This window comes from Protobothrops mucrosquamatus, unplaced genomic scaffold (assembly GCF_001527695.2).
Source record: "Protobothrops mucrosquamatus isolate PMUCROS unplaced genomic scaffold, P.Mucros_1.0 scaffold2050, whole genome shotgun sequence".
NCBI lineage: Eukaryota > Metazoa > Chordata > Lepidosauria > Squamata > Viperidae > Protobothrops > Protobothrops mucrosquamatus.
In genome coordinates this window covers 365,765-391,108 of record NW_015388157.1, presented here as the reverse complement: position 1 = coordinate 391,108, position 25,344 = coordinate 365,765, and the positions used below count along the sequence as shown (strand labels likewise).

Below are 25,344 nucleotides of genomic sequence, written 5' to 3'. Positions count from 1 at the left end.
TTGCAAGGAATTGAAAAATGAAGAGATACCATATTATTGTGGGGCAGAACATAAGGCTGGGTGAAAAGAAAAATGGAGGGTTGAAAAGAGCAGCCAAGAAAACTAAAAACCACAAATCATCCCCAGACCAAAACAGAACTCTATGATATACAGACTAGGAAGTCAATAGCCATGTAAATTAGCTTTGGAGCTCTACTATGCCTGTAAGATGTGTCTAAAGGAAATTTCCTACAAAATGTCTTAGTAAGGTAAAATTCTGGCAGCAGAATTAAGTGTTTCCTCCCTCCCTCCCTCCTTTTATTTCTTTGAGTCAGAATTTCAGCTCAGAACAAATTTGAACTAATGAGTCAACTTTGCCATGCGGTTGAAGTAGAATGATTGCCCAGGTTTTATGGAGTTTGTCAGGAGACTGCTAACCTTTTTGCCTATGATGGCAACTCAGTTTTTCTACAATGCATAACCATTGCTAATAATAAAAGGCAAAGAAGGAGCAGCTCACTTCTGTTTAACCCTGCTTTCCTTAATGCTCATGACAATAGAATAACAGATTTATATCACTGGCCTTCAAGAAATTGAAAATTGGTATCCTTCCATTCAGCCTGAAGATCTTGTGAGCTAAGCATGAGTGCAGCCTTACATGCAGGTCACTTATTCCTAGACTGCCTGAATACTAGCTAGTGCTATATACTATTTTCTTCTCAATTTTATGAATGAGACCCAGAATGACATTTTATATCCAAATGTACATTGTTTTCATTGTAATTTTCAAGACTAGATGGAATCAACATGGGGCCAGCCTATTCTCCAAAGCACCTGAAGGCAGGACAAGAAGCAACGGATGGAAACTAATCAAGGAGAGAACCAAGCTAGAACTAAGGAGAAATTTCCTGACAGAATAATTAATCAGTGGAACGACTTGCCCCCAGACGCTGTTGGTGCTCCAGCACTGGAGGTTTTAAGAAGAGATTGGACAACCATTTGTCTGAAATGGTATAGGTTTCCTTCCTGAGCAGGAGGTTGGACAAGAAGAACTCCAAGTTTCCTTCTAACTCTGTTGTTCTATATTAAGCCATTTGGCATTTGGAGATCTACTTAAAATATTCAAAGTGTTTCATTATGACTGTCTCTCTTTCTCACTACATTTAGGCATTTAATGTGGTCTTCCAGAAAGCTGTCTCAAGAGCTCCAGCAGATGAGATCCTGAAAGAGCGAGTAAACAACCTGATTGATAGCATCACATTCTCAGTGTTTCAATATACAACTCGTGGACTCTTTGAATGTGACAAACTGACTTACACAGCCCAAGTCACTTTCCAGGTAACATTGTGGATTTGTTAACTCTCATACCAGTTACTTTCTAAGTCAGGGGTCTTCAAACTTGGCCCTTTTATGACTTGTGGACTTCAACTCCCAGAATTCCTCAGTCAGGCACGCTGTTCTAAGTGGTATGTACTGGTAGATAATGTTCTCTATGCTGCAACGTTTTGCTTAGGACATACCAGATAAATTCTGTAACACTTTCAGTGGTAGATCATTGTCTTTGAGTCTCTGTATGATGATTACATTGGCATTCTAGATCCTTCATTGTATTGTGGTTCAGTAAGTTTGAACTGAAACAGTTCAGTGCAAAATGTCTGCAGCTGCTGTCACCTTTCTTCCACCCACTTATTAGCATTTTGATATTTCTTAGCATCCAGAGTCTTGGTAGATGTAGTGCCTGGCTTCTGCCCTTGTAGCTTCCAGGAAGTATTGGCAAGTTTCTGTAGTTCAATTTGGGTTTTTGTTTCAGATACTTCTGAAGAACAAAGAAATCGGTGCAATGGAACTTAACTTTCTGCTGCGATATCCTGCCCAAACAGGAGTCACCAGTCCAATAGATTTTTTGACAAATCAGTCATGGGGTGGCATCAAGGTAACTTGTATACTCCAAATATCTTTACTACTAGTGATTGTATTGAATATATAAGTATGTATCTATGTAGGTATATATGTGTGTATATATGTACATACACACATTTACTTTTCGTAACAGATCATTTCTGCTATTGAGCCATTTTTACACCCCAGTTGCTGGTGCTGGTTGTTGTTGTTTTTTTATCCTGCCCTTTTTTCATATACAACTTAAGGCAGCAAAAACACCAACACTCCTTCCTCTTCTTATTTTCCCCACAACAATAACCCTTTGAAATGAGGTGAGTGGAGAGAGAGTGGCTAGCCCAAAGTCACCAGCTGGTTTCTAGGCCCGCACCTTCACCACTACACCAAACGGCTTCCAGGTTGAGGTCAAATTATTAAAGCATGATGTGATTGAATGTAGATATTTTTTTTGCTACATTTACCATCCTTAGTGGGAGGAAAAGCATAATCAGTAAGGCTAACTAATCACAAGAGCTCAAGCTATCCTTCAGCAATAAACAAAGAACTGATTAAGTGAAGGAAGAATGAAGTAAAAAAGGTTAAAGCATAAATTGACAGTCCTGAGGAGGATCTCTTGTCTTGACCTGTAATACATTTGCTTTCTTGAATGAAAATGTCAAGGATTATGTGACTACTAATGGGTCTTACATTTTTTGGGAACCATTTAATTATAGTATCAGGTAATAAACTAATGGCCAATGTAATTTTTTAACAAGGAAGTTACATGCTTCTTATAGCTAACCTCTGCCTATCTGGCAGCACTACCTTTTAGCTAACATTCCTGAACATGTTTCAGGACCTGCCCCTGTAAAATGCTTTGCAATTGCCCAAATGATATATTAAGATGTCTTGTATGGTTGAAAATTATCAAATAATGGGGAAATCTGTACAATTAAAAAACAACAACCCAGGATTGTCACTATTTCTTATAGGCATGATGAAATATCTTCCTATTGTAAGAAGGCATAGTTAATGCAGGTTCTAGTTGATGTAACTTTGAATGCAATTGGGTAATTTTATCTGGAATTTGCTATAAAATAGTTGATAATGGGATATCAGGTAGAATAAAATACAGTAAGCTTCTGGTCTCTGAAGAGACTCAGTTGGGCAATTCTTGTCAGATGTAATAGTAACACGGAAGATCGATTTCTTCACAGCAATGGCCACTATGAGTTAGTATGTTTGCTAAACTTATTTGGAGTTTTCTACCAAAATTGCATTTGAAAACCAGAAAATTCATATGGTTGTACTTAGCAGGATAGGACCCAGGAACCACCGTGTCAATTATTTCTCGATTCCAGATGTCAAATAAATTTTCAGAAGAACTGCTAGCAAATTAATAAGGAAATCTGACCGGGAAGCCATTTCATTGTTTCCTTGCATGGATCAGCTTAATAATTTGTAACCACCCCCACAGAGACATCCCAATATGGTAAATCCAAAATATTGTAATCAAAGAGAATTACTTCATGCACCGATCAGAATTCTTCCATTGAAGAAAGCTGAATCCAGCATGTATACTATTGAATGAATGTAGCTAATCAAGAATTACAGGTAGTCCTTGACTTACAACCATTTGTTAAGTGACCAATCAAAATTACAACAGCCGTGAAAAAAGTGACTTATAACCAGTCCTCATACTTACAATCATTGCCGCATCACCACAATCATGTGATCACAATTGGGGTGCTTGACAACCAGCACGTATTTATGACAGTTGCAGTGTCCCAAGATCATATGATTTCTGATTTTGACCTTTCCAGCTGACTTATGACAAGCAAAGTCAATGGGGAAGCTAGATTTGCTTAATGGCTGCGTGTTCACTTAACACCTGCAGTGATTTGCTTAACAACCATGACAAAAAGGTCGCAAAATTGGGCGCAACTCACATAACAACAGCCTTACTTAGCAATGGAAATTCTGGTCCCAATTGTGGTTGTAAGTCAAGGACCACCTGTGTCTAGTGTCCATTATGGAGACCTTGAAGAGACCTCTGCTTGCCATGGTAGTCTTGAAGTCTTGATCCATTCATTGTAGGGTGACCTCTTCAGTAATGAAATCCTTGAAAACAACTACTAGGTAATTAGGAAGTGATGTTAGGCTATTTGCCAATGGAACATGGCCAAACATACATTCAGATGCTCATACACACTTAAAAATGCTATCTGACAGGACCTATGCCTGCTCTCTAGAATACATTCTCCCTGAGATTCTTATGGGCCTGACCCTGCTGGCTTCTTCTAAGTCTTATAGACCTGTGTATTCTTGGGGCTAGATATCAGATGAGCATGTTTTATGTGTGTATGCATGTGTTTGTTGAACTTTGGCTGTTGTATTTGAGCAACCAACACCTTTTCTAATAATGACCACCTCCTTCTTTCTCTGTCACCCCAGAAGTCTTCTCCCTATTTTCTTCTATTTCTGCATCACTTTATAAAACATTTCTTAGTTGCTAACAAGCAATCTCTGCCTTTTCTGATGAGGACTTATATCCCTGCCTCTTGTCTTGTGGACTTATAATACAGATGAACAGTACTGTCTTTTAAAACTTTGGATAACCAGATACCACAGCTTCCTTCCCCTCTCGTCCCTCTGACCTGTAATCTGCAATAAGAACAGGGCATTTTACAGATATATGGTCACATCAACAAATAGCCTTTCATATTTTAATAGTAAAGTAGGAATGGGTCAGTCCTTGCCCCCATGAAGATCTGCTGCAATATCAGCAAACTGTTTTGCAGTGTCCTCCATGAAAGAATAAAGTAGAAAAATGATCCATGAAAACTAAATTGGTCTCATACCACCAATCAGTTTTATAATACAAAATTCCTCACATGGTCTTTTAAGAAGAGAAGGAAATATTTTCCTGCTTCATCAACTTCAGGAAAGTGTTTGACTCTACCTAACAACTCAGGGTCGAGGCTTAAATTGTTAGAGAATGGAATTGGCAAAAAAAAGATGTGATCTCATCATATCTCTTATCCAATCCATCAAATGCTGGAATGGATTGGAAACAAAGGCAATCAAAGATAAGAGAAGTAAAAGTGGGAGAGTAGCTCAGATGGGTTCAGTTCAAACTATTCATCAGGGATTTTCTGACTTCTTAGAATAGTCATAAAATCCAGGGCTACCTTTGAATGGCTTGCAGACTGTGTTTATTTGCATATGACCTAGGCCTGCTGTTACCGGGTCAAGAAAGGCTAGGAATAAGTTTGCAGTTCTTTGAAAACTTCTGAAATATATAAGCTAGATTGAAATAAGGTTTGCTTTAGTCAAAACAATTTTAACTAAGCATTCTGTTATAAAAGAATTAAGTCCAAGCATGCTTTAAGTTGGATATATGCTGTTCTTTCTGGAAGTGTACCAGAAATCATCAAAGGGTCTTTAGGGAAACTTTATGTAGAAGGAGCAAGATGCCATTGGATTGTTTATCAAGAGAGATTCTGCCATCCTTATAGTCTAGAAGTAGGTAATATAATGCCCCCCCCCCCGGTTCCCTGACCTACACGATGTGTGTGTGTGTGTGTGTGTGTGTGTGTGTATGTGTGAGGGAGAGAGAGAGAGCGAGAGAGAGAGAGCCCGAAGGACAGATAGATAGACAGAAAGACAGACAGAGAGATAGGCAGGCAGACAGACAGACAGACAGACAGATGAAACTGATGAAATGCAAATCAAAGCATCATTCTCCCTTATCAAATTTAATAGGCCTGTCAAATGCCTCCAAGAGGTGCATTGCTTTGATTGGAGTTCTGATGAAGTGCCATTTGGATGTACTTTTACAGAGGGAAGCAGTGTCCCTGCTTCTAGCTGCTTAAGTCACCATGTTGGATTGAAGTGGCAATTTTGCTGGCCTTGCAACAGTGCATATTTTCCTTTGGAAGCAAATAGCCAGGCAAAGAAAACCTTAACAGAACTGACTTGATGGGAGCATGAGAGTAGAGAACTTTGCTTTTCTATGTTGGTGCTGAGTCCAATGAATTGGAACAGCTCTGAAAAACAAAGTTGTACCACTTGATACTGTACACCTTATTGTTTGGTGCCGTGTTTGCTATCACAAAGTCCCTATCACTTCATGCTCTCCAAATTCCAAATGTCCCCTGGCCAAAAAGGCTGCTTGCCCCCATTATAGACTATTTCTGCCTTTGGAAAAAAAGAAGATTTAACTTCCTAAATAATTATGGGAGATTCAAATAACTGAAGTTTTACAGTCCTGTACTTGCTTCTCTCTTCTGCAAGAAAAATGAAAAAATTATTGGAGAGAAGCCATAGACTTCTTCATTTTTCATGGAGAAATCTCAACAAAGATCTAATTCAAGTGCCATTTTTTCTGGGTGCCCCAAATAGGAAACTAAGATGTCCTTTTAGTAAGAAATGTACATAGTTTTAGAGAATGAGTTTCTGGTGGGGAAAAACCCCAATTGATTGTAAAAGGTGAAGAAATGACAAAATTGGCAAGAGGCTCTGATGTTGACTATTGGACTAAGAATAGGCAAGGAGAGAAGCAACCTAGAACTAAGGAGAAACTTCCTGACAGTTAGAACAATTAACCAGTGGAACAACCTGCCTCCAGAAGCAGTGAATGCTCCAACACTGGAAGTTTTTAAGAAGAGACTGGACAGCCATTTGTCTGAAATGGTATAGGGTTTCCTGCCTGAGCAGGGGGTTGGACTAGATGACCTACAAGATGCCTTCCAACTTTTTATTATTATTATTATTATTATTATTATTATTATTATTATTATTATTATTATTATTATTATTATTATTATAATAATAATAATAATAATAATAAACAAACGTTCAGAATTCAGTTACAGGATCTGGACAGCATAAGAGAAGTTGTATAACTGCATCACATCCCTTTTTACTCTGCCTGGGACTAATAGATATTAAACCTTCTTCGTAACTACATATACTATACTGCTATATTCATTAATAAAGTATTTTGAGTTAAATTACAGGTGAAGGAAAAAGTAGTTGAAATATGGTGCATGGTGCATAATATTTCAGCTCCTGCCAAGGTGTTCTGCTTTGATGAATTTGGGATGTATTGTTCTTTCTCTCTCTATACCCTTAAGGTTGTTTGTTTTAAACCTTATTTTTAAATGCTCACATCAAAAGAATAGTTTTGCTTATCCTAGCTACAGTATTGGGAAAAACAAACAACTCTCTTCCATTTAACATTGCTTCAGTCAAAACTATTCTGCATATTTAGATAGCTCTATCTTTGTTTTTAGTTCTTCTGTAGACAGTTTAAGAACATATACATGTAATATACATTATGCACTAGAACTAAGCTCAGGGCTTGTGATGCTAAAGTTCCCCCTTTTATTTACATGTTCACCATCATTGTAAAAATAAACAAAAGAAAAGTTGTAATTTTAGAAGTGCTTCAGAAGATGGTTGATTTCGTGGACACATCAATGCATTTTTCTTGACAATATTGCAGAAGTGGTTTGTTATTATTTTCTTCTGGAACGCTTTTTGGTTCCCCAGTGGATCCTAAACCCTGGCATTCTGTGGTGGTCATTTCTGCAAATCCTAGCTAGGCCTATTCCTTAATTTCCCAATCAAACTAAGATCAGTTAGGAAGCACTTTATTATGAGCTGAGTATGCCTGGATAGTAGGGATTATCTTCTTCTATCCTATCAAATCCAATCATCTCTGTCATTTTGCAGAAATGAAAAAGTTGCTGCAAAGGTATTATGTAATAAATGTAGGAAAGTAATTTTGCTTCAATGCTTCATGTATGCATGCTCACTGAACTTTGCTAATGCTTTCAGTTTTAAAAATGAAGCTTATATGATAAAACCTGCCTATAGCTTTATTGAGCAGCTACTGTAGGTTAAAAATATTAACATGGTAGAATGTCAGAGTCATAATTTAATCTTTCCATTTTGTTGCTTTGATTCTTTGAAGAATTTTTCTGATATAATGCACTGATTATGGATTTCCTGACCTTTATCTGTTCTTTGCTACCTCCCCCCCCCCGCACAAGCATTGTTAGGGACAGTTTTGAGTGGAGGACTACTAGGCAGTATCCCAGCTACATAAAATAATCATGGCATTTCATTAGAAGGGAATGCAGGTGCCACGATGGGTAAATTAATACAACCCCAGATTCATGCAAAGATACCTGCAGCTTCTTCTTTTTCTCTCTCTCTGTATGGTTTTATGGTGAAAGTAAATTGGCCACTCGGTATGAAAACTCTTGAAATATTCTCTATGCGGCTCAGAATAAGGAGAATTTGGACCTTATGATTAAACAGCTGGAGGTCAGAAAATGAAAGATTAGATTTCTTTTCCTAAATGGCATTCCCATTTAAGATTCCTTTTGGGAATACCATTAGAGTCTGTTTTTTTTTCTTCTCTAAAGTTTTTAGTTTGTTTGAATAAAAATTAAGTTCAATGAATGGGAATGGATATAGCTGAATAACCCATCTGTCCGTTTCCTCTCTTAGCCCAAGCAACAATGGAAGCAGAAGGAAAAGAAAGTATTAAGCTTTTATAACTTCTTTGAACACAGGAACATTCAAGTAACACAAAATAAAACTGAAGGGGGGCGTAGGAAAGAAAGGACTCTAGCAGAGAGAAAAGTACGGTAGTTCCCTTATAGGCCAGGATCCACATTTATAGCAGACCTGCAATGTATATGATATTAAAAGCAAACTTTCATGGTGGGATATTTTACATGAAAACATTGTAAACATTTTTGCTGATCTGGGACTGGGTGCAGCTGTTGTATTTAAATATTTTATTTGAAAACTTTACACACACACAATGGTTTCTTGGGAACTGTTCAGAAAAAAGAGATGTTACCATATATTCTTTGACTTGCCTTAATGATATAATTATACTTTAATTTTAACTACTTGATTTAGGTGTTGCCTGAGTACAGAATGATTCTGGGTAGCTCTCCGTGTGATAAAGACAATAAAATACAATACAAGTCAAAAAGAGAAAACCAACAAAAACATTTTTTATTTATCGTATGGCACATTCACATCACATTTCAATAAAAACACAAGAGATAAAAATACAAAACATGAAGTATAAAATCTAAAATATTATAAACATATGTCTAGATGACAGATATAATTTTTTGCTTCCATTTGTCACAGCCAGGAAATCAGCAAAGTCTCCATTATAGGCTCTGATTTGGCACTCTGACACTATATGTTGAATAGTTTGTTTCCCGGCCCTGCAGTCACAATTCGGTGATGGTATTTTATCCCATTTATAGAGGGCATCTGTACATCTACTGTGGCCAGTGCGAAGTCAGTTCAGCATTGTCCATATTGCACGGGGCTGGTCAAATCCAGGTGATTTTTTCAAGGTAAAAGACAAACTTCGACAAGAATAGCTGAAGATTATTGATAACTTCCAGCTGCCAATATTGAGCGACGTAGCCTGCCTGGAGCGAAACAAGTTGAAATCTAGACATCCAGCCATTTATAGCACCTATAGTACTTGTAGAAGATGATTTTAACATACACAATATGTGGAAACAACATTGGATAGAAAATTGCCCCCCAACTAAAAGGAGGCCTGGAGATTAAAACATATGAAGAACGGCTGCGGGACTTGGGTTTGGCTAATCTAAAGAAAAGAAGAAATAGGGTGACATGATAACAGTATTTCAGTATTTGAGGGGCCGCCACAAAGAAGAGGACATCAAACTATTCTCCAAAGCACCAGAGGGCAGGACAAGAAACAATGGTTGGAAACTGATCAGAGAGAAATTTCCTGACAGTGAGGACAATTAACCAGTGGAACAGCTTAACTTCAGAAATCGTGGGCGCTCCATCGCTGGAGATTTTTAAGAAGAGGCTAGACAGTCACTTGCCTGAAATGGTATAGGTTCTCCTGCTTGAGCGGAGGGCTGGACTAGAAGACCTCCAAGGTCTCTTCCAGCTTGTATTGTAATTCTATTCTATTCTATTCTATTCTATTCTATTCTATTCTATTCTATTCTATTCTATTCTAAATAAGATAAGAAGAAAAAAAGGCAAATCTAGCCAGCAACATGAGAAACGTATATCAGCAAAACTCATAAGGGTTCCAGCCATCCTAACCCAGTGCCCAGGACAACAGCCAAATTGTTAAGGCCCTCTGGAGTGCTATCAGGGTGGGAGTTACCCAGATCTGAAAGGGATCTTTATTGTAGATAACAGGTGCCATAACAGAGAACACCTCTTGGGTTCCAAAAAAATTGCTTAATTGAAGGGACCCGAAGCATGCCAACACTGTTGGCTTGTGCTGGTTGGGCAGACATCACAAGAAACAGGTGGCCTATCAGGTAACCATGCCTCATGTCATGAAGAATTTTACAATCAGCACTTTGAATTGTACCCAGAAGTAAACCAGTAGCCATTACAGCTTGCAGAGCATGCTCATCATTGTCCATGCCGCTGCATTCTGACCTGTTGAAGCTTGTGAATGTTTTTCAAGGGCAGCCCCATGTAGAATGCACTGCAGTAGCTGTATTATAAAGTAATCAGAGAATGAATGACTGTCTGAAGAGCCTCCCGATCCAGGAAAGGGCATAACTGGCACGTTAGATAAAGCTGTGTGAAGTTCTTCTTGACCATAGTTACCACCTGCTCATCAAGCAGGAGCTATGAGTTCAAATAATCTGTCTTCTCTAGTGTTCTCAACTGCATACTGATCACCTTTTCAACAATGTTCCCTAAAAAGGGAAGGTTGGAGAAAGGATGATAATTATTCAGGATTGTTGGTTCAAGAATGGCCTCTTGAGAAAGGGGCCTACCTCTGTTTCTTTCAATATTTTGTTTCCATGTTTTCATTGTATTTGCCAATGGTTAATTTGAAGAATAAATTTGTAATGAAGTTATTTGAAAGACGTGTTGATGTTCTGAGAAATTTGCATGGATGTCCCTAAAATTTGGATGATTAAAACCAAACAGTTCTGAAATCTACATATCCCATCTTTGCAACAAAAGAAAAAAGTTACAAAATGCTTTTAAGTATTTGGTACTGTGATGTTCAGCAGTCTTGAGTCTTGAATTTCCAGCAGCTGTTTCTTTTTTATTGGTTTCAGAAACCATTGGGTGACCATTTTTCTTTTTTTCCAGGCCCTGTCATCCATGGAACAATTTCGGAACCTTGACCGTGACATTGAAGGGTCTGCCAAGCGTTGGAAGAAGTTAGTGGAATCTGAATGCCCTGAAAAGGAGAGGTTTCCTCAGGAATGGAAGAATAAGTCAGCTTTGCAGCATCTGTGTATGATGAGAGCACTAAGACCTGACCGTATGACTTATGCTGTCCGGTGAGTTCATAAAATTCTGAGCCATGCCTTAGTCAACAGAGTGAAACTCTAAGCTTCTGATGCTAAGTATCCAAGAAATGCCAGATGAGTCATCTCTTGTCCTTCTAGAATCCCATTTCTGGCTTACAGTGAATCATTTTTAATTGTGCGTTGTGATTATCTCCTCATTTTTGTCTTTAATCAGAATAGATTTAATAATGTCCATTTACTCGTTACTATTTTCAGGTTTGATTGTCTGAATAGGATGCAAGTAACACACAATTTATTGACATGATCTAGTTGAAGCCTGGCACTCTACAAGCAATTCCATCAACAGACACATTGACCTACAACCAGCCTATGAACCCCTCAGAATCCAAATCAACCACACAGCTAACCAGAGACAGCAACGACCCTCAACCAACCCATGTAGGCCCCCCCTCCCGCCAACAGTTCACCTCCCAATGACCCCGATCTGATGTAACCTCCCCATCACAAGACCCATCATTAGACCCTCACTGAAGACTCACACTTGACCCATTACAAGAGCCATTACAAGACCCTCACTTGATACACCCACACCTGATCCATCACAAGACCCTTACTTGACATACCAATGTTGAGCAACACTGATACAGACAAATATCAGAATGTTGTTAGGAAGCGGAGCAGTGGCTGGAATCTGGAAAAGGGAGCATCTATCTTACGGTATCCTTGCAGATTCCACTTGTAGGAGAGGACTCATCAGAGAATTCCAAACTTCTTTCCTTTTGGATTATAAATTCTGCAGAAATGGAAAACCTCGCTCCAATAAAATATATATAAACCTGACATTTTGTTAACATGAGCTTCTCTTCAACCATTTAATTAAATCATAACAATTACTTCAAAGTTATTATTATTATTATTATTATTATAATTTAATTTATATACCGCCCTTCTCCCGCAGGACTCAGGGCGGTGCACAGCGTATTAAAAACAGTACAAATACAAAACATAAAAATAGAAACCCCTATAAAACCAGATTTCCTCCCCATGTTATATCTACTGTTTTGCATTTTGTAAGGTTTTTGAATTGTCCCAGGGGCATTTCATGTAAGTCAAGCATCAGCTTAAAAAAAAACCCAGTTTAAACAATCGTAATAGTTACTGGGTTATCCTGTGCAATCCTCCTCGCACAATCCTGGCTTATTGCAAAATGAAACTGCTTTTACAGAAAGGTTTCCTTTACATCTTCTCATTATTGCCTTTCTACAATAATTTCTGCTATTAAAAATGCTAGCAAGGAAAAGAATAGCCCGTCTTGGCATCTTCACGACAAGCAGATTTCTACGTTCTTGCACATCCGAGGGCAAGACATCTACCTTCTACCTCTCAAATGTTAAAAATAAACTATTCTGGCACAAGCAAGCTCTATAATTTATTGTAACATTTTTGTCTGTTATTTCTCTGAGGTTCTGTGAAAAAATAGGGCTTGTAGCATTATTCATCCCTACAGGAAAAAAAACAAATAAATAAGTAATAATACCAAGAAGCCAATTGTTGTTGACTGGTTATAAGTTATTTAATAAAACAGGCTTAGCAATATACAGGCAGGCACACAACAATGGTATGAGTGCTTTGAGAAAAGCGAAATGTTGCTCCACCAGGATTTCTTTATTGTTTAACACAGTGCTTCCAGAATCTTTTTCTTCATTGCCCAAAACCAATTATCAGAAGATCCTTATTTAAACGTCCCTGTTGTGATTGAGTGATGGGTTCATGAGTTGTTACCAGAAGAAAAACGACCTTTACCCATTTTGGGTAACTTCACCAAGTTTGGGAAACACTGATTTAGTCATCGGTTGGATATCTGATTATGTCTCTGGACTCAAAGGTTCTAATTTAATGTTCAGCAGCTGCAGGATTATTGTAGAAAAACAATTCCATATTCATGAATTAAAGAATCACAAAATTTGGAAAATCCACCATTCAGCCTTTCTCACTAGGAAGGAATATCTGATGGTCTGCCCAGCCTTTTCTTCAAAACCATTTTGAACGCATCTAATGTAGTGGATTTATCAGTGGGTTCCCAACTTTGACATCTGCAGTAAAAGAACTATTATCCTCCAATTATCCTAGCAAGGATATATTTTGTGAAGACCCAGCTCTCTGGAGAAGGGTATAATGCTGGGAAAGGTGGAAGGAAAGAGGAGAAAAAGATAACTAGCAGTAAGGTGGATGGAGCAAGTTACAGTGGCAATGAGTGCACCCTTGGGAGTCTTGAAAGCATAGGTTGGAATAGATTATTACAGAGAAAACCTATGTGGTCATTAGGAGTCAAAAATGACAGGACATAATCAATCAATCAGTCAACCAACCAACCAACCAATCAATCAACCAATCAATCAATCAATCAACACCTCTCTGTAGAAGTGTAAACTATTGGAAACCCAGATTACAGAGAGCTCCTTCTGGAGAAATTCTGTTAAAGTGATTGTCCCAAAGGTGCTTTTTCAAGAGACAACTGCACTTTCTTGTTTTTCTTTGAAGACGTTTCACTTCTCATCCAAAAAGCTTCTTTAGCTCTGACTGGATGGTGGGAATGGAAGGGTTGCAGGCAGCTGGTCATTTGCATTCTTTTGCATTCTGTCTGCAAGGAATATAAATCCTGCCATTCCCCACCGTCCAGTCACAGCTGAAGAAGCTTCTTGGATGAGAAGTTGAAACGTCTTCAAAGAAAAAACAAGAAAGTCTAGTGGCCTCCTGAAAAAGTGCCTTTGGGACAACCATGACCTGGATGATTAAGAATCTCCATAGATGTTAATGCGGTTGCTATGAGTCAACACTAACTGGATGGCACATAGTCAAACAAGCGATTTATTTAGTAGCTCCACAGGTACTGCACAGATGATGTAGTAGAAAAAGCAAACAACAGAGGGTGGTTTTCTGACAATGGTGCTCAGGAAGGGAGTGGACCTAGGAAGATGCATATACTGTATTGGTATTCCTTTTTAACATATTTTTTAAATATGGCCTGTATGTAAATACACAAGTTGATTCCTGAGAAAAGTTAGATTTTATAGCAATAGCAATAGCTGTCTTTTTCTAAATCATGACTAAGAAGAATGATGGTATATTGCGTATAAGACTAGATAACAAATATATTGCCGTATAAGCTTGTTCTTTACCATTTCTTCCCTTAGTCTGATGGTTCTCCATCCCATTCTAAAGTTTCAGTATCTTGCATTCAATGCATCTAAAGTTTTAATAGTTTTAATCATTTGGGTAGTTTGTAGCAATAAGCAATAACATTGGTATCACAGTATTGGCAACCTTAAGACCTCTTATTAAAAGCATAAATATTTCTTGTTTAAAATGCATTCCCATTGTTTTCATAAGACGGATAAAGTAGATCTTATTGCAATCTTGAGCTTTCTGAAAATCTAACCTTTCTCAAGGGCAGAGCATATGATTGGTCAAAGCAATGCTTAAGAACAAAGCCATTCACTTCTCTCTCTGGGACCTCAAGTCAATATTCTCTTTCAGTATTGCCAGCTGGCATATTAGGTGAATAAGCTGACAGTTCTTCCACATCTTACTTTTTTTTTCTGGTATTGGATTTGGGAGGTGGGAATATTGAGTCTTCAGTCTAGGATAAGTAATTCTCACATCTTACAGTAAATTGTTTCCTTAATTTAGTAAACACATTGTAATTGCCACATATAATCCTTTAGCATTCTATTCCAACAGGGATTTTGTGGAAGAAAAGCTTGGGAGCAAATATGTGGCGGGACGATCTCTGGATTTCGCAACATCGTATGAAGAGTCAGGACCTGAGACCCCTATGTTCTTTATCCTCTCACCTGGAGTGGATCCCTTGAAAGATGTAGAAAAACATGGTAAATACAATACATCAGAAGCCAAATGACATTACTGCATATGAACTTGCTTTATCAAAAACAAACAAATAAAATCCCCTTTCTTTGATTCTAGGGAGAGGCATTTGTTTTTCAATTTAGCCACACTGCCATAAAACCCATCATCTTATAATTTATTTATTTACACCTCCATTTTTTTGTCCCTTCCACTCAAACACCTGGCACAGCAGTCCTATTTTCACATCTGACTATTGAATTGTGTCTAGCAGCGCAAAATGCCTGATGCAGCCTCTGTTTTGATTGGCTTTGAGAAGACCACTGATAACAGATATCTACATAAAGTAATTGTGTTGGGAACTCCTGAGACTGAGTGAATAATCCCAAACCTTTCCTGATCCTAAGAGTCTGAGATACGGATGGATAAGATTTCCTAGTATGAGGTTTGCTATGTGGTTATGATGAAAGAGTTGAGACCTGAATGTAAGGATATGCAAAAGGATGAATTGAAGAGCTGCAAAATGTAGGCTGAGATAGGCTATACCCACCTGGAATTCAGTTTGATCCAGTATGCACAATCATATGTTTACCCAATTCCTATGAAAGACATGACACCGAGAAACTTACTGGATTCTGACTCAATGCAAAAGCAGTGTGTTTGTATGCAAGCCACATTATCAAAAAGATCAGGAAGCTTTTGAGGTTAGCATCCATTGTGTAGAATTGGCAAATGGATTTTTATTTGCAGACCCTGTGGGTCATGATAATCCATTAATATGCAACACACAAGAAGAGTTACAGCCTTCCCTTTGTTGTTTGTTGAACTCACAACTTGTACGTCTGAAAATAATCACAGTTTTTATGTCAACCACTGATGTTGGCATGCTGTCTTAGATGGGAGTATATGCCAATCAGAGCACTCAGGATACAGATGCATCATAAATCCTTGCAGTTGTATATTACAGATGTGTGAAAGAATGCTATGGCTTATTCCCATATTTTCTCTTTGGACCAATATAGAACCAGATGTCAGAATCTGGTTTTGATGTGTGATTTGTTTGTCCAATTGCAGTAAAGAGCTTTTTGTTATTTTAATCAGAAGGATCTAATGCACATCTGATTGCACCGCATCTCCTAAGAGCATGAGTGTAAATAGAGAAAAGATAATTAGAAATGTCTGCAGTAGTTGCTCACAGAAAGGTGTTAATTCCTCACCTGTACAGAACATTGTTTTTCTTACCTTTGTAGCAATTCTGAATTGTCAGTAGCAAAAAACCTAAAAACATCTTGGGTTGTTCTAAATCTAAACTCTCTTGTACCTCTTCATTCCACCTAAGAGTTTGCTCATATTGCATTAAACTTGGATTCAAGTTGCTCTCCATTTGACCCATAGCAAGTTGAAGCATCATTGGAGCATTGAACAAAAGGCAGATCCACATTTTCTGCTTGGCTTCCAATTCCAGCCCACTGCAAACGCATCAGCATCGGTGTCTTCCAGTTTTGATCCAAAACTACTGTGTTCTGATCCAAGCTCTCTTAAACCCTTCAGGTGGATGGCCTCTGTGGCATTTTGGTAGCAACCCCAGATCCAATTGGCTGTGGTGCTTGGTATACCTTTTCCCTCCAATGGCTGGTCACCGTGGGCCAACAATTAACAACTTTTTTTAAAAAAAATATAACCTTACATATATCTTTTAAAAAAGAACATGATCTCTGTGCTTTTTTTTTATCCCTTCCCTTCCCAACCCTCCCATCATTTTTCTACAGTATATCCTTACTGGAAAGTTGTCATTATCTTACAAAGGAATTCAGGAGCAAAAGAGCTTCCCATTTCTTGTTCCTTGAATTACTGTAGCATCAGAGCAACAATTGCACAGTAAGCGGAGGAAAAAAAGTAAACAAATAGTCTGTGCAATATAAAAGGAGATACTGTGGGAATTGGGGTGGGAAGGCATCTATGTGCAAGTATCTGGGAAAACAAAGGAAAGGCAAAGAGATTTGTGAGGATGGAACAGTCCTTAAAGGCAGGCCCTGTTAGACCAGACTACCTGGGAGTCATCTAAAGAGGCTCGCCTTTTTTTGCATGGATGGGAGGAGCAAGAAGCAAGGGGAATAACCATTCAGGCCCCATTGCCAGCTCACAGCAATTTGGATTGGAATTACTGAAGTTGCCTTAAGAAACAGCCAGCAGCATCATGGGAGATAATCATCTTAGGGTGTAGTGCAATATTGTTCCCAAACACCGTCACAATCTATGAAGATATAAAGTACTATTTGCAGCAGTGCACTTGGGGAATTAAACAGCAGATTTGGCCATGAGGCTTAGTGATGAGACTTTAGATAGGAAGAGAAATGGGAGAGGATTAACACCCACACAGCCATATTTGTTGTGCATTGCAGTCCCTATTTAAGGCTGCAAAGCTAATCAAGATAGTAGATCTGGTACAAAGCTAAATCTGTGGCTACTATTCTACTGTGAGTTGCTGGCATTGTTTTTTTTTTCTGGACTGAAGTGCTTACTTTCTCCTTTCAGGAAAGAAACTTGGCTACACATTTAACAACCGGAATCTCCATAATGTCTCACTGGGGCAAGGTCAAGAGATAGTAGCAGAACAAGCCCTCGACCTGGCAGCAGCAGAAGGACACTGGGTTATCTTGCAGGTCTGTGTTCTCTTTTGGTTTGGGAGAAGAGGTCTCTTGCCTGCCTTCAAGCCATCTGTTATCCAGACAGGTGAAACACAGGAGCAAATCTCCCAGTCTTCCGCTGCCTAGAACTCTGTAGAAATACCGGCCTGTGTGACCATTATGTTGGTGGCTAAGAATAATGGAGTCTGCAGACTAAAAAAGCCATCTGCATTGTGCTGTCTTGGGAATGGCTACTGTACATTTAGTTTTTACATCAGTACATTTAGTTTGCAAATTGGTGTAATGGCTAACTTCTTCAGAAAGGCTCAATAACCCATGGAAACAAAGCCATTGGTTGAACTCTCCTTTTCCTGCTGTGGCCTTGAGAAGGATTTGAAGGTTTATATATTCTTCGTTCCAAAATGACAAGTGGGATTCCTACCCACCCTCATTGCTGAATGTAAAATTCACATTTTAATGACTGACATAACTAAGTATACCATTTTTTATTATGTATATGTTTGCGTGTGTGCATGTGAATGTGTGTGTGTGTATAGGAAAATATATCAACATGAGTTTCAATTCTTCATCAAGAAAAGTTGAATTTAGCTGTGCATGTTCTGCATATTTTTCATTTTTCTGGCATCTGCCTGTGTGAGGTGTACCCTGAAGCTGTGCCCTCTGATCCTGTCACCATTTATTGTTTTGGCATATCACAAGGCATGATTCACTGCAACTTACTTTTATAATTTTAAGGTACAGAAATTAACTTCAAAGAAAATGTGGGGGGAAAAAAATGCTCAGGAAGTTGAATTCTTTGCCCGGGCATAGCTGTCTTTAGAGACTGAACTTGGCTCTAGTTCTCAGCCAAGGGAGAAGGGAAGAGATTGTGATGAGAGCATTTCAGCTTTGAGAATGAGGATGGCACCGAGCCATACAATTGCTTATATGTTGGCTCTTTTTATTTAATCATGCAAATATGGCTCATTTAAATGGGGGTGGATTGATGAGTGGGTGAGAATTTCAGTGGTTCCATGAAATATTAAAGCCATGTCAACTATGTACATATTTTCATTTTTTCATTAATCAGGCACTCAGGTTTAAGGAAATCCACCAATCCCGAGGTACCTAATCTTTGCTGTTTTTGATACACTTTCCAGAGTATGTTTCTCTTCCAGCCCAGAGGACTGAGGGGATATAGTAAATGAGATGGAAAGGCCCCTTCTACTGCAGTTCATGGTGGATTTAAACCTTGAAGATCAAGATTGTGGATTTATTTCAAAAATTATTCTGGGTTGACTTACTATTATCTTAATATAGGAGACAAGATAAATGCAGTCCTAGGATCTGTGAAGCGTTCTGAAATGATTACTTTCTTTCTTCCCTTGGGACCTTCTTCCTGCTTCTTGAATTTTAAAGTGTTGACTGCTATTTCTTTTTGTAAAACTGCCTTGGTTCTTGGGTTTTCCTGGGAAACATCAAGCCAAGAAGAACAACGAATATGTGCCACTTAGAAGCACTCAGATGTTCATCTCCATATTGTTTCTGGAAAATGCTTAAGGAAAGATATTTTTCCAGTTCAGTCACATCATAGATTTTTCCTCTCTTGAAATTTCTTTTGTAACTTCTAGTAGGAAAGGAAGCGGAGAATGTGTGCGTCCACCACAATATAATATTGAGTACAATTTCCTTTTCCAAGCACTTCTGGTTGGAAGAAGCAATGCCAGAAATGGGAAGGGAACCTTTCCTTGAAAGCCCACCCACTGACGTTATCTGGCTCATTAGTAGAGACTAAAGGTTTATAGTGCCATTCCCCTTTGCTGATGTGCACAGTCATTTTCTATTTGCCTCTCCTTAGTTTGACAGGAAAGGGAGCTTTCTGAGCCTGGAACTTAATTTATTTCATACCATCCAGAATGCATCCTATTGATAATCTTAATTTAAGGCTTAGAATCATATCTGAATTTGTGAAATGCTCTTTTCTGTGACATAACTGGGCCTACAGAATGATCCTGAGAATAGTTTTAATATGTCCTTCCTGACTTGAAAGTCTTTTCCTTTAATCTTTTAAGAGATACAAACTGCATTGTCTGAGTAATCAGCACATATAGTATATATCCCATAACTTCCACCCAAAATATAGTAGATGGTAGGTTACTTGGCAATATAAAGCTGTGAAACTACTTAGGTTGTGTCTTCTGGAAGTGTAGGAATTATAACTCCCAGAATTATTTCCAGTGAGGGAAACAGTTTAAGAAAATATTGCCTTATACTTCTGCACAAGCAGAGCCTCACATTTTGTAACAAGATTGGATTTTCATTCATATTATTATTCCATAATAGTTTTGTTGCAGCAATATTTGTTCTGGTCTGTATTTCTGTGACTTTCTTCAGCACCTCATGCAAAGGGCCTGGAGACAGATAGCAAGCTGTTTCTGTTTGAGGTTTTGTATTGTGATGAAACTGATGACATGTTTGTCAGTGGTCCTAAATTTTCTTTTCTTTCTTTAAATCCTGTTCCCTGTCCTAGTTTGTGAACTACATCTTTGTCTGAAAGCCAGAATTTGGGGGGAAAGAATCTAGGCACTACAGTAGCTTCTCTTAACCATAGTCTTTGCTTATTAATCAGAATGCCATCATCTTCCTTCCACAATTGACTTAACAAAATTCCTATGTGCTGTCCCATTTTCATATATTAATGTGGTACTGAATTTGGTTCATGTACTAAATTAAATCACAAGGAACTGCTCAACCATAGCAATGCACTGATCAAAAGATCTGGCAGAAATTTCCCTGTTGCATGTTAAATAATTGGTTGACTTGTTAAGCATTAAGAAGTGGAAGGCTTGTTTGAGTAAGGAACCAACGAAACCACTTTAAACCTTGAATTCTTTGCCAACCAAATTTGCATCCCAGAATTTCCAGACTATGTATAAATTGGGCGCATTTAAGCGGACACGATCATTTTGTATGTCTTTTGCTTTTGCCAGCCATCAGAGTAGAAATAGTACACCATGCTTCTGACTCTTCTTTAGGCACCACCCTCTAAGGATAACTTTACAGCCCTGAAGAGGTTTTAAGAAACAAAATAGGGTAACTTAGTATTCTTTTGCCATTAGAAACCTCTGCACGCTATCATCCTAACATAAATAAACCTCACTGTATGCCTTCTGGCATGAGTACCCTACAGTATATATTTTGCCCGCCACTAGAATAAAATGCACTTGGGCACTCTGCAGAGATGCTTTCTTTCCATTCAGAAAACACCTTACGTGATGCAATGGAAATATAAATAGAAAACAGAACTGTTTGGGAGAAATTTGCACTGTTTGTTTTTTTTTACCTCTTAAGAGTGATAGTCCATTTGCTGCACTGGAAAACTCCTCATCTTTCAAATCTAGCACGAGGCAAGGCTATTTTTTTTATTTATGTGCACAACCCACACCCAGTGTGTATCAAGGGATTTGGGGATCCTTTTTTGAGGAGCAGATTTTGGAATTGTTGAAATGCACAGAAAAGTAAGGGTTAATGCTCCCCTCTCAACTGATATCTGAAACAGGTATATGGCATCTTAGGAAACAGTTTCCATTTTCATTTATAGAGGCTTTTATTGGGGCTTTTACTTATGTAGTGTTTATTTGAATGGGAGGGGAGCAACTGCCCAGTGGGGATACTATAGCATGGATCTTCTAGTGCTCTTCTATTCCCTTAGAATAATCAGTAAAATGAAAAATATACAGCTGATTGTTAGTGATTACTTTGCAAATATAAGCCCAGACAACACGCTGTTTACCAAATATTAAGGTGTTTATGTTAAAAATCAATAAAATATTTTTTTTTAAAAAAAAGAAAAATATACAGCTAAGACAGGGGCATGCAATTATTTTTGGTCGGATCTGCAGTTTTAAAATTATTATTTTATTAGCTGAGAGCTGACGAGAGTCTTTTTGACCTATTTTCCCCTATTTGAATGAAGACTGAGGGAATTTTACTTACAGCAGCTGCTTGGAAGCTTAGCATACTTATTTTTCTTAACCCACCAATGTATTTTGGAGAATTCTGAGGGGGGGGGAAGACTGCAAAAAAGAGGCCTGGAAGCTCATGGGTTTGGGGTACCTAATCCCCTAAAGATGTAAGTGTATATGTGCCATTCCTTTGGCTGAAAGACACCCACCATAAACCACACTAGCATAACATTTATTGCTCAGAGGTGTCAGGCTGATTCCATCCCCTGGCACCGAAAGAATAGTCAGAAAAGTGTCTGAGGTTGTACCCACAATAAATTCCAATGGCTTGCTGCCTGCTGAAGAGGTAAAACATTACTTTAACCCTGAAACACCCAAGGACAACTTAAAGCTGCTTCAGGTGTATATTGGGGAAAAGGTGGAAGTCAAAGTCACATTAATACAAGAGGAAGGGCATATTTATGCCATAGTTAGATCCAAGAAGGGAAGGTCTCCCCCATAACAGAAGAAAGCTGGTGGATAGGGGGTACCTTGCTCAATAGTAGTAACTGTGAGAGGGATCTTGGAGTCCTAGTGGAAAATCACTTAAATATGAGCCAGCAGTGTGCTGCAGCTGTCAAAAAAGCCAACACAGTGCTGGGCTGCATTAACAGAGGGATAGAATCAAGATCACGTGAAGTATTAATACCACTTTACAATGCCTTGGTAAGGCCACACTTAGAATACTGCATCCAGTTTTGGTCCCCACGATGTAAGAAAGATGTTGAGACTCTAGAAAGAGTACAGAGAAGAGCAACAAAGATGATTAGGGGACTGGAGGCTAAAACATATAAGGAACGGCTGCTGAAATTGGGTATGTCTAGTTTAATGAAAAGAAGGACGAGGGGGGGACATGATAGCAGTATTCCTATATCTCAGGGGTTGCCACAAAGAAGAGGGAGTCAAGCTATTTTCCAAAGCGCCTGAACGCAAGACAAGAAGCAACCGATGGAAACTCATCAAGGAGAGAAGCAACCTAGAACTAAGTAGAAACTTCCTGACAGTTAGAACAATTAACCAGTGGAACAACCTGCCTCCAGAAGCGGTGAATGCTCCAACACTGGAAGTTTTTAAGAAGAAACTGGACAGCCATTTGTCCGAAATGGTGTAGGATTTCCTGCCTGAGCAGGGGGTTGGACTCGATGACCTCCAAGGTCCCTTCCAACTTTATTATTATTATTATTATTATTATTATTATTATTATTATTATTATTATTATTATTATTATTATTATTATTATTATATTTAAATTTTATATATTCTGGCATCTTGTTTGTTGCAGTGATTTATCAGAAGTCTTCAGGAAGCCCACAGTAATGGCAGGAGTCATTCTGATCATGATCCAATAATTGACAACTAATATTGTGAGGCATATTCCCTCTGATGTGGTAGATAATCATTACTGATAGCTATTGATAACAAACTATGAATTGGTCTAATTTATTTTAAAGTTATGGTAGGAGTGGCTTTTAAAAGCAGCATTTTAATAAATTATGTTGCCTGTGTTGAGTATCTTGCTAACATCATGATACACAATGCAGTCAGCTGGTCTGGCAAAAATGTTTGCTCCAGGCTTTCTCAGCGTGATATTCCCCAGATATTTTGGAAATGGAATTCCCTCAGAGGTGCAAGTCAAACAATCATGAGGGTACCAATTGGGGAAGGTTGAGCTATAGAAGATGTAAAGTATCCTGATGTAACACTTTTTCTTTGCATCTCTGCTGACTGGAGTAGGAGAAGATCAGTGATAAGATAAATTATTGGTTTGTATACTACTATTTCTAAGAGTTACCCTAGCAACATCAATGTCTTTTTTAATAATAATTTTTATTAAAATTTAAAAAAAGATAAAGAACTAGTACAAACCAAGAAAAACATAAACAATGAAAAAATATAAAAAGTATAAAGAAAAAAGGAAGAAAAGAAAGAAAAAATATAAAAGATATGTAAACTATATTTTTTACATATCCTATATCAGGATAAGTATAAACACTTTCAGTAACTTATCATTTTCTCTAACATTTCAGCTAAAGATCTCTTCTTCCCATATCTCATCCCTTATCTATAATCAAATTAGAAAACCTCATCATTCAATTTTAATCAGCAAAAGTCCAGTAAGAGTTACCAGAAACAAAATGTGCATTTTAATCTTAATCAAATAAATCGATTTCATATTTCTTTCCAGTTTACACAGTAACTTATCATTTTCTCTAAAAATACATTTTTTCTTTTTCCATATAATTCTGTGTATATCTTGTCATTTTTAAATCCTTATCCAAGATTTAAAGTCTTAAAGGAAATTTCTGAGTGTACTCTTGCCAAATATCCTTGAATTCCTCCAAAGTTAATATACTTTTCTCCATTCTATATTAGTGGATGTCTTGTAAAATTATAATCTTTAGTTCTTTCTGGTTGCTGCTAGTGTCTAGCCCTCCTATCACGTTTTTATCTAATCCTCAATATTTTCCCACAGGAATTTTTTTTTACATCTTAATATATTTTAATAGAATTTTAAACAATCTACATGAAGAATTCTTACAATTAGTTTCCAAATCTTATTTCAAATCCATCTGGTTCCTTAGACTGTTTAAAACTTTCTAAAATCAACATTCTAATCATCCTTTTGCTGCTTATTTCGGAATATTTTTAATGCTCTTATGAAGCTTCTTTCACTAAGGATTGAAGGAGGATCATCTGGTGTAATGTAACTTGTTCTTCTGAAGGTTCTTAATATCAAAAAACAAAGAAACAAATAAAAAACCCAATTAACAAGCCATTGCTTGAAGTGATTAAGGATATTAAGGCAAACCCAGTGTCCTTTAAAGGGTCCAAAGCACAGTTTAAGTAAAGCTGACTCTCTTGATTCAGAGACTGCTGTTTTACAGTCTCATTGTGGGTGGCATCTGAATGGAGCACTAGCAGTGATCTCAGCTCCTCCCCTTTATCTAGAGAGGGATTTTGATGCACTGATCTGTTTGCCAGCAAATTGTTCTCCATGATTTTCATTTTACTGATTACTCTAAGGGTCCCACAAAAAGCAAAGCTGTGTCCATCATGGAAGTCCATTGCAACACCAATTTCTTTCAAATAATGTTTTAAAACATGTACCCACATATGTCTATTGTATGTGCATTTCCCTGGTAAATTAGACAAGTAGCTGCTTTCCTTTCAATACTACTCACTGGGTGCCTTTCTAATAGGAGCATGCTTGCATATGCTCAGATTCTCCCACATAGCAAAGTTAATCTTCAAAAGGAAAGGGATGTACATTACATGGAATTTTCAATATCAAAAGCCAGGAATAGCTGATGATCACACTTTTCCAGAAAGTAGGTTTTTTTTTAATTTAACATTTTTAAAAGAACCATGGAATCATGGAATTAGGAAAAACATACTAATGAAATTTAACTTTAAAATTTTCAAAAACCATTTAACTCATTGACTAATTCCTTATTACGAAGTTAGTACTCCATATGAATTCAAGGCAAAAGGAGAAGGGGATGGCAGACGATGAGAAAAGCAATCATGTGTCCTGACCATTGATATTTCAGAACCAGATCATAAATACCCCTGGGGAAGTTCATCATAACTTTGAACAGGTATTAAGCAACCAATCATAAGTCAAAGACTATCTGTAAAACATCTTCAATAGATACATATAACAAATAACCA

The 25,344-nt window shown here is 37.8% G+C and overlaps 1 protein-coding gene across 1 annotated transcript in view; it reads left to right on the top strand.

Moving 5' to 3' along the window:
- LOC107294673 (dynein heavy chain 9, axonemal-like) overlaps positions 1-25,344 on the top strand; it is a 112,567-nt gene that overhangs the window by 61,549 nt on the left and 25,674 nt on the right. The window contains exons 18-22 of the mRNA XM_015823924.1: positions 1,147-1,317; positions 1,790-1,912; positions 11,014-11,207; positions 14,919-15,067; positions 17,577-17,704. Of these exons, the coding sequence (XP_015679410.1) occupies positions 1,147-1,317; positions 1,790-1,912; positions 11,014-11,207; positions 14,919-15,067; positions 17,577-17,704 (765 nt within the window). The remainder of the gene's footprint in view (positions 1-1,146; positions 1,318-1,789; positions 1,913-11,013; positions 11,208-14,918; positions 15,068-17,576; positions 17,705-25,344) is intronic.